Consider the following 11,487-nt stretch of genomic DNA (forward strand, 5'->3'; position numbering starts at 1 on the left):
GTGAAACGCTGCTCTGCGCTGCCACCTACTGGTGCCATCCTGTATGATCAGGGCTCGTCGCGTCAGAGGTGCCCGAGTCGCCCTCGTGTGGCTGGAGGGGCTGTGCTTCTGCACTGATTCATCTTCTGGTCACAACTGATGCTTTGTCTTTTGGCTCAGCTCTTTCTCCACTTCTGACATGACATGGACCTCTGACCTTCACTGGACCACCGCTGGTTTTTCTGACCTAAAACCAGACTCAGTCAAACCTGCTGGTGAACGTTGCGCTGGTGGTCACCAGATGCTCGAGGAACATCCTGTTGTCCTCCTCCCCCAAGTCTCCGCGGGATCCAGCAGCTGCGACACGCTGCTTAATTGCGCCTCAGCACTGTTTGCAACATGACAAGCAACTGTTTGTGCGCGTGAAACACTCAAGCGGCGACGTTTTAATTGCTTATCTCCCATCGGACTAGAATGTGGCTCCGAGGTCGGAGGCTGCGCAGTCAGCCGCTCTCGCACGACCACGCGACACCCGCGCGCTCGCTCGACCCCAGGAGCGAAGGATCCGCGACGTCTGCTGCGCGCTGTCCAACTTTCCTGTATGATCATTCCGCAGAACTTTTCACCAGGAATGGAGAATCTCACGGTGAGCTACGCTGCTACGCCAGTGTTGAGTGCTGTTATTGTATTTTTTTTAAGTAGCACTATTGACAGTGTTTATTTTAAGCACCAGTTTCGCAATTAATACGCACTCGGTGCGTGTCTGCTTCATTATTTACAAACGATAAAATGCGAAAATGTTCTGTGGCTGCCATTTGATGATGAGGGAACGTTAGTAGCTAAAATGAATGTCAATAGTCTCGTGTTTTTAGCGACTTTTTCACGTTTAAGGTGTAAGATGAATACATTTTTGCATGATGTTTACGTAGCATTTTTATTGTCTTTATATAGTAATTGTTTGAAGAGCTGGAAACAAAGTACAAAGTTGGGGTTTTTTTTCTTTTCAAATTTCGATTTAGTAAATTCATTTAAAGCCCATTTTGTTTGCTTTTTTAAATTTCTGTTATTTATTTTTTTCCATAAATAAACCCAAGTATGTTTTCATTGAAAGTATTTCCTCCACGTGTTTCTGTCACTGTTGTCTTTGATGGTCACGGTAAGTTTGAGAAAACTCGTGTTCTCTCCTTCTGCTCTCCTGCTCAGCTTCAGTTATGTAACTGTGGAGAATTTGTTGTGTTTTTCCCTAAAGCCAGAGCAATGGCGGGAGATTATGAACAAGAAGATGCGGTTCCCACCGGAGCTCATCTGCGCCATCCAGGAGGGGAAGATCGACCTGGTGTGGGGTCTTCTTAAGACCGGCGACGGCATCGTCCGGCAGCTGGACGAGTCTGAAGACCGCCTGTGGCGGGAAGCCCTCAACCTGTCCATCCGCCTGGGCAGCGAGGAGGCCATGGAGGCGCTCCTGCAGGGGGTCAAGTTCGACTTCCGCCAGATTCACGAGGCCCTTCTGGTCGCCGTGGACACCAACCAGCCCCGAGTGGTGAAGCACCTCCTGGACCGGCTGGACCAGGAGAAAGGAAACAAGATGGATGTGCGCTCGTTCTCACAGGCCATCTACGATCACTCCATCGACAACTCTCAGTTCGCCCCTGGTGTGACGCCGCTGACCTTGGCCTGTCAGAAGGATCTGTACGATATCGTGACCATGCTGACCATGAAGGGACACGTCATCCCGTGGCCTCACAAGATCTCCTGTGCCTGTCTGGAGTGTCGCAACGGTCGGCAGTACGACCTCCTGAAGTTCTCGCTGTCCCGCATCAACACCTACCGCGGCATCGCAAGCCGCGCCTACCTGTCCATCACCTCGGATGACGCCATGCTTAGCGCCTTCAGCCTGAGCAGGGAGCTCCGGAAGCTCTCCCAGAAAGAGCCGGAGTTCAAGGTAAAGGCCGGTAGATGGTGCCTCCGCGATCCTCAGAAATCCTCCTGATCGAGTTGCCTTCTTCCTGAAGCCTCAGTATCTGAGTCTGGAGGAGCTGTGCCAAGAGTTCGCCGTGGAGCTGCTGGGAATGTGCCGCAACCAGAGCGAGGTGACCACCATCCTCAACAGTTGCGGCGACGAAAGCCAAGACGACCTCGACCAGCAGGCCTTCGAGGAAGGGATACCCAACCTGTCGCGGCTCAGGCTTGCCGTCAACTACAACCAGAAACAGGTGACCTGGAGAAGAACCGGAAATGTGAGCTGGAATATTCATCCTCTGTTTTCCTGCAGTTTGTGGCCCATCCCATCTGCCAGCAGGTGCTCTCGTCCATCTGGTGCGGCAACCTGGCCGGCTGGAGAGGCAGCCGCACGGCATGGAAGCTGCTGGTCTCTGTGGGGATCTTCCTCACCATGCCGCTCCTCTGCCTTGTCTACTGGATCGCCCCAAAATCCAAGGTCTGGTTCCTGAAAACGAAACCGTCTTGACCACCTTAATTCATTGACTCTTCCACCAGGTTGGAAAGATCTTGAAGATCCCAGTCATCAAGTTCCTCCTCCACTCGGCATCGTACCTCTGGTTCCTCATCACATTGCTCGGGGAATCCATTACGATGGAGATGTATCGAGACAAGTTCGCCTCCAGGCAGCAGAACATCCTACACAGCTCCTTTCACATGGTCTGGGTCGTTGGTGGGTTCCCTTCCTTATCTTCTCTGTCCCTCATGCTCTCCCGCAAGGTCTTCTTCATGGAGCTGCTGAAGTATTAACATGGAAAAACCAGGTTACTCCGCTCTGTCGTAGGCTTCTTCTGGTACGAGTGTAAGGAAGTCTGGATTGAAGGTCTTCGCAGCTACTTCCTGGACTGGTGGAACTGTTTGGACATGATGGTGCTCAGCATGTACCTGGCCTCCTTCTCCCTGCGAGTCCTGATCATGCTCAAAGGCTACTTCCTGTGCCTGGACGTCGAGGGCTCAGAGGAGTGCGTCTACTTCACGGAGACAGGTGCGAGAAAGGTTGCCTCAAAAAGAATTGGTTCTTGAAGGTGTGCTCCCTCGGGCAGTGCGCGAGGACTGGCGCCAGGAGGACCCACAGCTGATCGCGGAGGTCCTGTTCGCCGTCACCAGCTTGTTGAGTTTCACCCGGCTGGCGTACATCCTGCCGGCGCACGAATCCCTGGGGACTCTGCAGATCTCCATCGGGAAGATGATCGATGACATGATGAGGTGGGACGCTCCACCTCCATGTTTGTGCTCCGCAGACTGAACCCTGCTCTCCTCAGGTTCATGTTCATTTTAATGATAATCGGAACGGCCTTCCTCTGCGGCATCAACAACATCTACGTGCCGTACGTCATCTCGCCTCACCTGGGCAGGTACCCTCACCCCCGCGACACAACATGCTAACGCTAAACACAATCTAACCACTGAGGTTCCTAAAGGTTCAACGAGACCTTTCACTTCCTGTTCTGGACCATGTTCGGCGTGGCCAACCAGGACTACGTGGACATGCCGCAGTTTGTTCTAGCTGAATTTGTGGGTCGGATTCTCTACGGCATCTTCACCCTCGTCATTGTCATCGTCCTCCTCAACATGCTAATCGCTATGATCACCAACTCCTTCCAGAAGATTGAGGTGAGGAAATATTTCCCGCATCTCGACCTTTAAGAAATGTTGGGTCTTTCAGGACGACGCCGACGTGGAGTGGAAGTTCGCTCGCTCCAAGTTGTACCTGAGCTACTTCAGAGAAGGCCTGACCATGCCTGTGCCCTTCAACATCATCCCCTCGCCCAAAGCGGTCTTCTACATCTTCAGGTAAGGGCTGGCACTCAGCACGGACAATGATGTTTGTGGATGATGTAGTGATTTGAGGTGAGGTCAGGTTGACTGCGTGTCTTTTTTTGTTTTCAGAGGAATATTCCGACGCATCTGCTGCTGCTGCTCGTGTGATGCTCAGAGTCGATACCCTCCCATCACCTCTTTGGTAAGTTCCCACGCTCAGAACTTGAACCGCTGCGTTCTGACACGTGTGTGAAGTCCAACGATAAAAGGTCAGAGGACAGCCAGCTTCCGTACCGACAGCAGGTCATCCGCGCTCTGGTGCAGCGATACATCGAATCTGCGCGCCGCGAGTTTGAGGAGACCAAAAGGAAAGGTGAGCGTTCAGACTTCTTTTCTTTTTTTTTTTTTTTTTTTTTAAATAAACTCTCTGTTTTGGCCTTATAATTGCTAATGCTAATTCAGAAGCTAACATTTGTTCAGGTATAGCTGCTTACTGAAGCTACAAAATAGATCTGTGATGCTGTTCTCTCAATATTATCATGTTGCTAACGCTACTAAGCTTAGCATTGCTAACACTGGCTCATAGTGTATAATACTTATGCAGTATGGCGACAAAGTTTGCTAACAGAGTGTGTTTAACTAAGTGACCAGTGATCTGTTAAAATACTATTTATGTGTAAAAATTAAATCGACACGAAAATACTACGATGCTAGTACACCGTCTGCCTGAAGGCCCTGATCTTCAGATGTGTGCGACTAAACCAAGCTTCTGGCTCAGATATCGGCAACCGCATCACGGAGCTGAGCAAGGCGATCACCAGGATGCACAGCGACATGAAGGGCGTCCTGCAGCACGTGGTGGACGAGGGTCACCACGCCGGCGACACCCTCAGCAAAGAAGGCTCCTCCTTCCTGGGCAAGTACATCATCGGTGCCAAGAACAACTTCAGAGGCTTCAGCAGCCGAGAGGACAGGAACAGCTCGTCCTCTCAGGTGACCGTGCATCATGGTGAGGAAGAGGTGGAGACGGTGAAGAGGGAAGCCACGTCGCACCAGATCGAGGAGGATGAGGGACTGAAACAGAACTGTGAGGTGGTGAGGATGGAGGAGGGAAGAGCGGAGCTCAGAGAGAAGCAAGAAGATGAGGTGGAAGATGAAGCGGATGGAGTGGAGGAGGAGGATGAAGGGAGAGTTGGAGAGGTGGAACGTGAAGGAGATGCAGAGAAAGTTCCACCTGAGTTGGGAGATGAAGATCAGCAGGAGAGGAAGAAGAAGGTGGAGGCTCGATGGATGAGGTTTGCTCACAACGTCACAGAGAGAGTCAAACCTGTGGAAGGTACAAGTGTCCCCTCCCCCACCGGGAGCAGCAGCTCCCAGGACACCGGCTTCGGCTCGCAGGAGGGGGAGGGTTCCATAGATGGCGCTGAAGTCACCCGGTAGAACGGAATAGATACAGATCCTAGTGTGTAAAATGAATCTGTGTCTTGGTAGTTTTTTGTTGTCATGTCACCTCAACATTTCCATCTGAATTATTCTTGTTTGTGTTATAATATGGACTTTATAACATTTCATTTTTGTGCTATTTCATGCCAATTATTGTTTCTATCTCCACACTAATTCCAATTTATTTGACCTGATTTCAATTTAGTTTGAGAAAAGAAACAGAAAAAACAAATGTATGGTTGAAAAATCTACTAATTCATTCAATAAAAAAATAGATTGAGATTCATTTCTCCAGCTACTTTTCAAATTTCATTTAATTTCATTTTTTTTATTGAGTCACGTTCTTATGTTGCATTTTTTTCTAAATAATTAATTTTATTCCTCATAAATATTTTTACCTCCGCTGCGTATTTCCTACTTTTTCTGTCTTATCAATATATTCTTTCTATCAGCAAGCGATTTAAAAAGTGTCATGTATCATGTAGTATGAGGAGCGTCCTGCGGGTGTCAGTAGAGAGCTTATTAAAGCGCCTTTCTCCACAGTGGACCTGAGCTCTTTATGGTTCACGGGTCCGTCTTGGCTTCAGCACGTCTTCCATGACGCCTTCCCAGTTGCCGTGGTGATGTCACCGTGCAGCTGCAGGTCTGAGCTTGTTGAGCTCCCGAGAGAGAGCCTGAAAACCGGATCATTAATTCATCACCTGCAGGCGTTTGGTGTCCCCCGAGTCCAGTCGCTGATAAACACCGAAGACTAACCACCATCATGTAACTGTCATAACAATAACAACCTTTATTTGACCCGGTCAGATCGCGACAATTTCACCAGGTAGTTGTTTAATTTGAACATATTTAATCCCTGAAGATACAAACAAAACAATTTCAGCGGTGAAAATGACATAACACTTGAGTTCCATTCAACAACTGCAAACAGAAAATGAATAAAAATCAAACCCTTGTTTACAACAATAAAAAAGGCAGTCGGCATTAAATAACGACAAAGAGCTGCATATTTTAAGACAAAAAGCATCTTGATATGTGAAGTGTCCACGAGTGGCAAAATGACGGCAGAATTAAATACAAGCGTGGTGGAAAAATGAGCTTTAGATTATCGATGTGCGGCAGTCACATGACCAGGTGGGGGCAGTCATGTGACCCCAGAATGCTTCCACAGACCATCTGGCGTGGGGTTCAGTTCTTGGCGGTGACGGCGGTTTAGGAGCCGCACATCAGACACTCATCCCTGTTGGCGAGGGAGCAGACCATGGCGGCGGTGTTCGCCTCTTTCTTCTTCTCCTCCTCCTCTTCCACCTGGCTCTTGGCCGACTTCCCCTCCTGCAGCTTCTCCTTGTTGAGGGTGAACTGGATGGGGTTGGCGGCAGGTTTCGTCCGCAGGTAATACATTCCGGTTTTGAGGCCCTGAAAGGAACAAGATGAGTTTGGCGCCGCCTAGAGGCCGGGAGGGAGCATCACAAACGCGCGGACTGACCAGCTTCCAGCCGTAGAAGTGCATGCTGCTCAGCTTGCCGTAGTTGGGCTGCGCGATGTGGATGTTGAGCGACTGGCTCTGGTCGATGTAGGCGCCGCGGTCCGCCGCCATCTTCAGGATGGTCTTCTGAGAGATCTCCCACACCGTCTTGTACAGCTGCTTCAGGTCGTCGGGGATCCCGTCTATCTCCTGCCAGCAAGCAGCCACAACATTACAACCGCTGACCGCCACTGCGAGCCCCGGCGGTCGCTCCCGTTACCTGGATGGATCCGTTGTGAGCGATCAGCTGGTTCTTCATGTCGTCGTTCCACAGTCCCCGCTCAGTCAGGTCCTTCAGCAGGTGCGGGTTCACGATCTGCACGACATCAAAGGTGCTCAACGTTTCCTATGATCTTTTGTTTGGTGGTGACCGACTGTGACGGCCCCCTGACCTGGAACTCTCCAGACAGCACTCTGCGGGTGTAGATGTTGCTGGTGTAGGCCTCGATGGACTCGTTGTTGCCCAGGATCTGGGCGGTGGAGGCGGTGGGCATGGGAGCCAAGAGCAGGCTGTTCCGGACACCGTGTCTGAGCACCAGGGGGCGACACTGGTTACAGATGGAACTTGGACCAACAAACAGAACAAGGACTTAGACTCACTTGGCGATCTTGGCCTTCAGAGCCGCCCAGTCGCACAAATCCGTCGGCGTCTTGTTCCACATGTCATACTGGAGAATCTGGGAGAGACAACAGGGTCAGGTGGGCTGCTGACCTTGGTGAGGTCCAAAGCAACTCACCCCTTTGCTGACAGGAGACCCAGGGTAGGTCTCGTACGGGCCCAGCTCCGCGGCCAGGTCGCAGCTGGCCTCCAGGGCGGCGTAGTAGATGGTCTCAAATATCTGGATGTTCAGCAGCTGGGCCTCTTGGCTCTCGAAGGGGTACCGCATGAGGATGAAGGCGTCCGCCAGACCCTGCACCCCGATGCCGATGGGCCGGTGGCGCAGGTTGGATCGCCGGGCCTGAGGAGGAGAGGTTGGTCAGAACCGAGGCGGGCGCCTGACGGACGTGGTCCCACGAACCTCCGGCACTGGGTAGTAGTTGATGTCTATGATCTTGTTCAGGTTCCGGACGATGACTTTGGTGACCGATGCCAGTTTGGAGAAGTCGAACTTCCTCTCCGCGGTGACGTACATGTTGAGGGCGATGGAGGCCAAATTGCACACGGCGACCTGGTGACGACGGAAAGTTTCAGGGTGGGTTCCGGTGCCGCTCGCCCCGGTGCCACTCGCCCGTCTCTCACCTCGTCCTTGCTGGTGTACTCCACGATCTCGGTGCACAGGTTGCTGGACTTGATGGTGCCCAGGTTCTGCTGGTTGCTCTTCCTGTTGCAGGCGTCCTTGTAGAGCATGTACGGCGTGCCGGTCTCCGTCTGCGACTCGATGATGGCGTACCACAGCTGCTGAGCCTTCACCACGCGCTTGGCCCGACCCTCTTTCTCATACCTGAAGAGAACCAGAGGTTGAGATCAGAAACCGCAGGCGGGTCCTTAAGCGGGGGGGAGGCGTGTCATACCGTGCGTACAGCTCCTCGAACTCTTGACCCCAGCACTCCTCTAACCCGGGACACTCGCTGGGACACATCAGGGACCAATCCTACCGGAGCGGGAGACGCATTAGCGGTGAGCTCTCCACATGTGGTCACGCCGCGTCCCTCACCTGGTTGCTCTCCACTCGCCTCATGAAGAGGTCCGGGATCCACAGGGCGTAGAACAGGTCCCGGGCCCTCTGCTCTTCTTTGCCTGTGTTCTTCTTCAGCTCCAGGAACTCGAACACGTCCGAGTGCCACGGCTCCAGATACACCGCGAAGGCTCCCGGCCTCTGGATACAAACGATCGGATGCAAAACTGGAGGAGCGAGAGTCAGATCCTGGAGGGACATTGGGGCTGACCTTGTTGCCTCCCTGGTCCACGTAGCGTGCAGTGTTGTTGTAGACCCGCAGCATTGGCACCATGCCGTTCGATGTCCCATTGGTCTGGGATACAAACAGAAGTTTCCACTAGTAAGACTCATTCTCCACCTGGTGAGTCCCGGTCTGTCTCCATACTGAACCAGACTGTTTGTGGTTCCTCTGTCTCTGTCTACTGTGGCAACAGCTACCGAGTTCAGCTATGTCTATTTGACTCAGGTGTTTGTTTTTATAAAAAGTTTTTTTTGTAGAAGTAGATGTTTACGGCTTGTTTTTAACACAGCATGTAGAGTAAAGTCACATGGCGAGTCTGGAGGGGAACGGGCTGAAGACGTGAAGTATTATTTCATCATGAAAACAAAACTCGAGGAAATAAATTTACATTGCGAAAAAGTGTGTATAAACTAGCAAAGAATCCTGTGAATCACCTGAAGAACTGATGTCAATGTCAGTCAGTAAACAAGACAGGACATGTGTCCAGACTGCTCCATAGTTCAAGTCAACTGTTCAGAGACATGAGATACAGCAGACAGACGGCTCCATTTAACCCCTAAATAAAGCTGGCAGAGCAGCCTGTCAGACACCAGTGGCTTCTGCCAGAGACGTGAAACATTGAATTTCTCATCTCTACACTGCTGTGAACAAGACACTCACCCCGGCGATGTAGCTGCCGGTGGACCTGATGCAGCTGACGGCGATGCCGATGCCGCCGGCCGACTTGGAGATGAGGGCGCACTGCTTCAGCGTGTCGTAAATGCCCTCGATGCTGTCGTCCTTCATGGCCAGCAGGAAGCAGCTGCAAAGCGCGGAGCGTGAGCATCACGCCGCCGTCACGGAGGCGCTTCCGCTCTTTACCTGGACAGCTGCGGCCGGTTTGTGCCGGCGTTGAACAGCGTGGGCGACGCGTGCGTGAACCACTTCTCTGACAGCAGGTTGTAGGTCTCGATGGCGGCGTCGATGTCGCTCTGATGGATCCCCACCGAGACCCTCATGAGCATGTGCTGGGGCCTCTCTGCCACTGTGGAGCAGCACCAGGGTCAGGGGTCAGCACCAAGAGCACACACACACACAGACTCACCTTTGCCGTTAATCTTCAGCAGGTACGACCGCTCCAGAGTCTGGGGAGCAACATGACTCATGAGTCAAAAGGTCAAGGTGAGATACAAGTGTCTCCATTTTACCTTGAAGCCAAAGAAGTTGTAGGAAAAGTCTCGGTCATAGATGATGGCTGAGTTGAGACGCTGCAACAACAGATCATTTCCATTAATATCACCTTAGAGTCAAAGCATCTAGTGCTTATTCAAACACTCTTCTGGGGACTCAGGTTTCCTCCCATAGGCCAAAAACATACACAACCTAATTGACAATTGTTTGTCTGAGTTGTAGTCTGTCTATATGTAGGACAGATTTGCCACCTGTCCAGTGCGTCCCCCACCACTCCCCCCGTCCTGTTCTGCACAACAAGGTGGTGCATGCTGCTTTACAGTAGGTGGCGCTGTGAGGCGTCACCTGCTCATGATCAGACTCAGTGAGAGAAGCGGTGACTCACAGCCTTGTTCTCACGGACAGTGTCCAACAGCTCCTTGGAGATCATCGGGGAGTGGCGCTTGTTCAGGGGGTTGACGTACTTGTACAAGTCCTCCATGACGTCTGGAGAGAGAGAGGAGGGAGAGATGTGTGGAGAAACTGGAGCGGTGGGAGAGTGTGGCGCTTCCAAACAACACCCACCACTGAAGACTTTTTTGGTCTCTTTGTGCAGGTTGGAGACGGCAATTCTGGCGGCTAAGATGGCGTAGTCCGGGTGTTTGGTGGTGAGGGTGGCTGCAGTCTCCGCCGCCAGGGTGTCCAGCTCCACGGTGGTGACCCCGCTGTACAGACCCTGGATCACCTTCATCGTGATCTGAGCCTGGCACACAAGATCAGACACCTTTTCTAGATTTGCACTCAAGAATTATTTAGTTAGATAATGTTATTTTCTCTTCATTTAGTTTTCTACATACTATTTATTTGTATTTTCTTTACATTCTTAAGTGCCATTCAACATCTCAGAAGACATGAAAATACAACAGCTTACAGGGTCCACAAAGTCAGAGTTGAGTCCATAACAAAGCTTCTGGATCCGGGATGTGATCTTGTCAAAAGTCACTGCCTCCTGTCGTCCGTCTGAAGGAGGAACAGAGGGAGAAACTCACTCACACCTGGGAAACGATCGACTACTCTTTCGCCCAAGTACGTCGATCACCTGTCGAGCCGGCGGCGATGACAACAAAAGGCATGTACGACTTCGCGCCAAAGCAACACAATAAAATCCCATGGCTGGTAAAGTGCAACTCATTCCGTTAAGTCACCGGACATCGGCTATTAAACAACGTATATCAGTGGTTTAAAAACGCAAGGTAAAAGACATGAATCTATTATCAGCAGGAAGTCTTTGTTTAGTTTGCAGACACAAATGAAGCACTCTGCGAATATAAATACACGGATGCAGAGCAGAAGTGCATTTTTGGACGCGTTCTTAACACGTACAGGCGGTTTTCACAGCAAAAATTCAACAACTGTGAACAAAAAACGACATGTCAAACAACAGTGTTAGGAGTGGTGCATTAGCAACTTAGCATACCTCGTTTGATCACGTGCATGTTGGCGATAAAGGGTTTTCAGTTGGAGCGAGAGAAAGAAAAGAGCCGCGAGAGTGTTATAGCTTGTTATAACTCCCGCAGAAGAAGCGCCGGCAGCTGCAGTTGAATCTGGATCTGAGGGCGCCAACACACTGGCAAGCCAGTTAGACTGCTCTGTGTCAGACTCCCAGCCAATCAGAAGGGACGCGTGGCAGCCGCCGAGCCAATCGCTGAGCTCATATCCGGAGGTTTCCTGTT

At 51.4% G+C, this 11,487-nt stretch overlaps 2 protein-coding genes across 2 annotated transcripts; one reads left to right on the forward strand and one right to left on the reverse strand.

The window, feature by feature from the left end:
• Nucleotides 1-528: 528 nt before the first annotated feature.
• Nucleotides 529-5,387, forward strand: LOC128748261 (short transient receptor potential channel 2-like). Its single transcript, XM_053846862.1, has 13 exons — nt 529-625; nt 1,229-1,921; nt 1,992-2,192; nt 2,252-2,416; nt 2,476-2,650; nt 2,762-2,962; nt 3,021-3,183; nt 3,240-3,332; nt 3,399-3,591; nt 3,644-3,771; nt 3,868-3,940; nt 3,994-4,111; nt 4,517-5,387. The coding sequence occupies exons 1-13, from the start codon at nt 581-583 to the stop codon at nt 5,176-5,178; spliced, it is 2,910 nt and encodes a 969-aa protein (XP_053702837.1). The 5' UTR covers nt 529-580; the 3' UTR covers nt 5,179-5,387.
• A 624-nt stretch (nt 5,388-6,011) lies between these two features.
• Nucleotides 6,012-11,382, reverse strand: LOC128748262 (ribonucleoside-diphosphate reductase large subunit-like). The gene is made up of 19 exons (XM_053846864.1): nt 11,232-11,382; nt 10,686-10,774; nt 10,340-10,517; nt 10,161-10,261; nt 9,793-9,852; nt 9,690-9,729; nt 9,467-9,629; nt 9,266-9,407; nt 8,594-8,677; nt 8,362-8,523; nt 8,219-8,298; nt 7,947-8,148; nt 7,726-7,875; nt 7,444-7,665; nt 7,307-7,383; nt 7,099-7,234; nt 6,927-7,022; nt 6,668-6,856; nt 6,012-6,597 (listed from the first exon to the last, which is right to left on the reverse strand). Exons 1-19 carry the CDS (start codon nt 11,248-11,250, stop codon nt 6,394-6,396), a joined length of 2,394 nt encoding a protein of 797 aa, XP_053702839.1. The 5' UTR covers nt 11,251-11,382; the 3' UTR covers nt 6,012-6,393.
• Between the last annotated feature and the right edge of the window lie 105 nt (nt 11,383-11,487).

The sequence above is a fragment of the Synchiropus splendidus genome, chromosome 17 (assembly GCF_027744825.2).
Source record: "Synchiropus splendidus isolate RoL2022-P1 chromosome 17, RoL_Sspl_1.0, whole genome shotgun sequence".
Taxonomy (NCBI): domain Eukaryota; kingdom Metazoa; phylum Chordata; class Actinopteri; order Syngnathiformes; family Callionymidae; genus Synchiropus; species Synchiropus splendidus.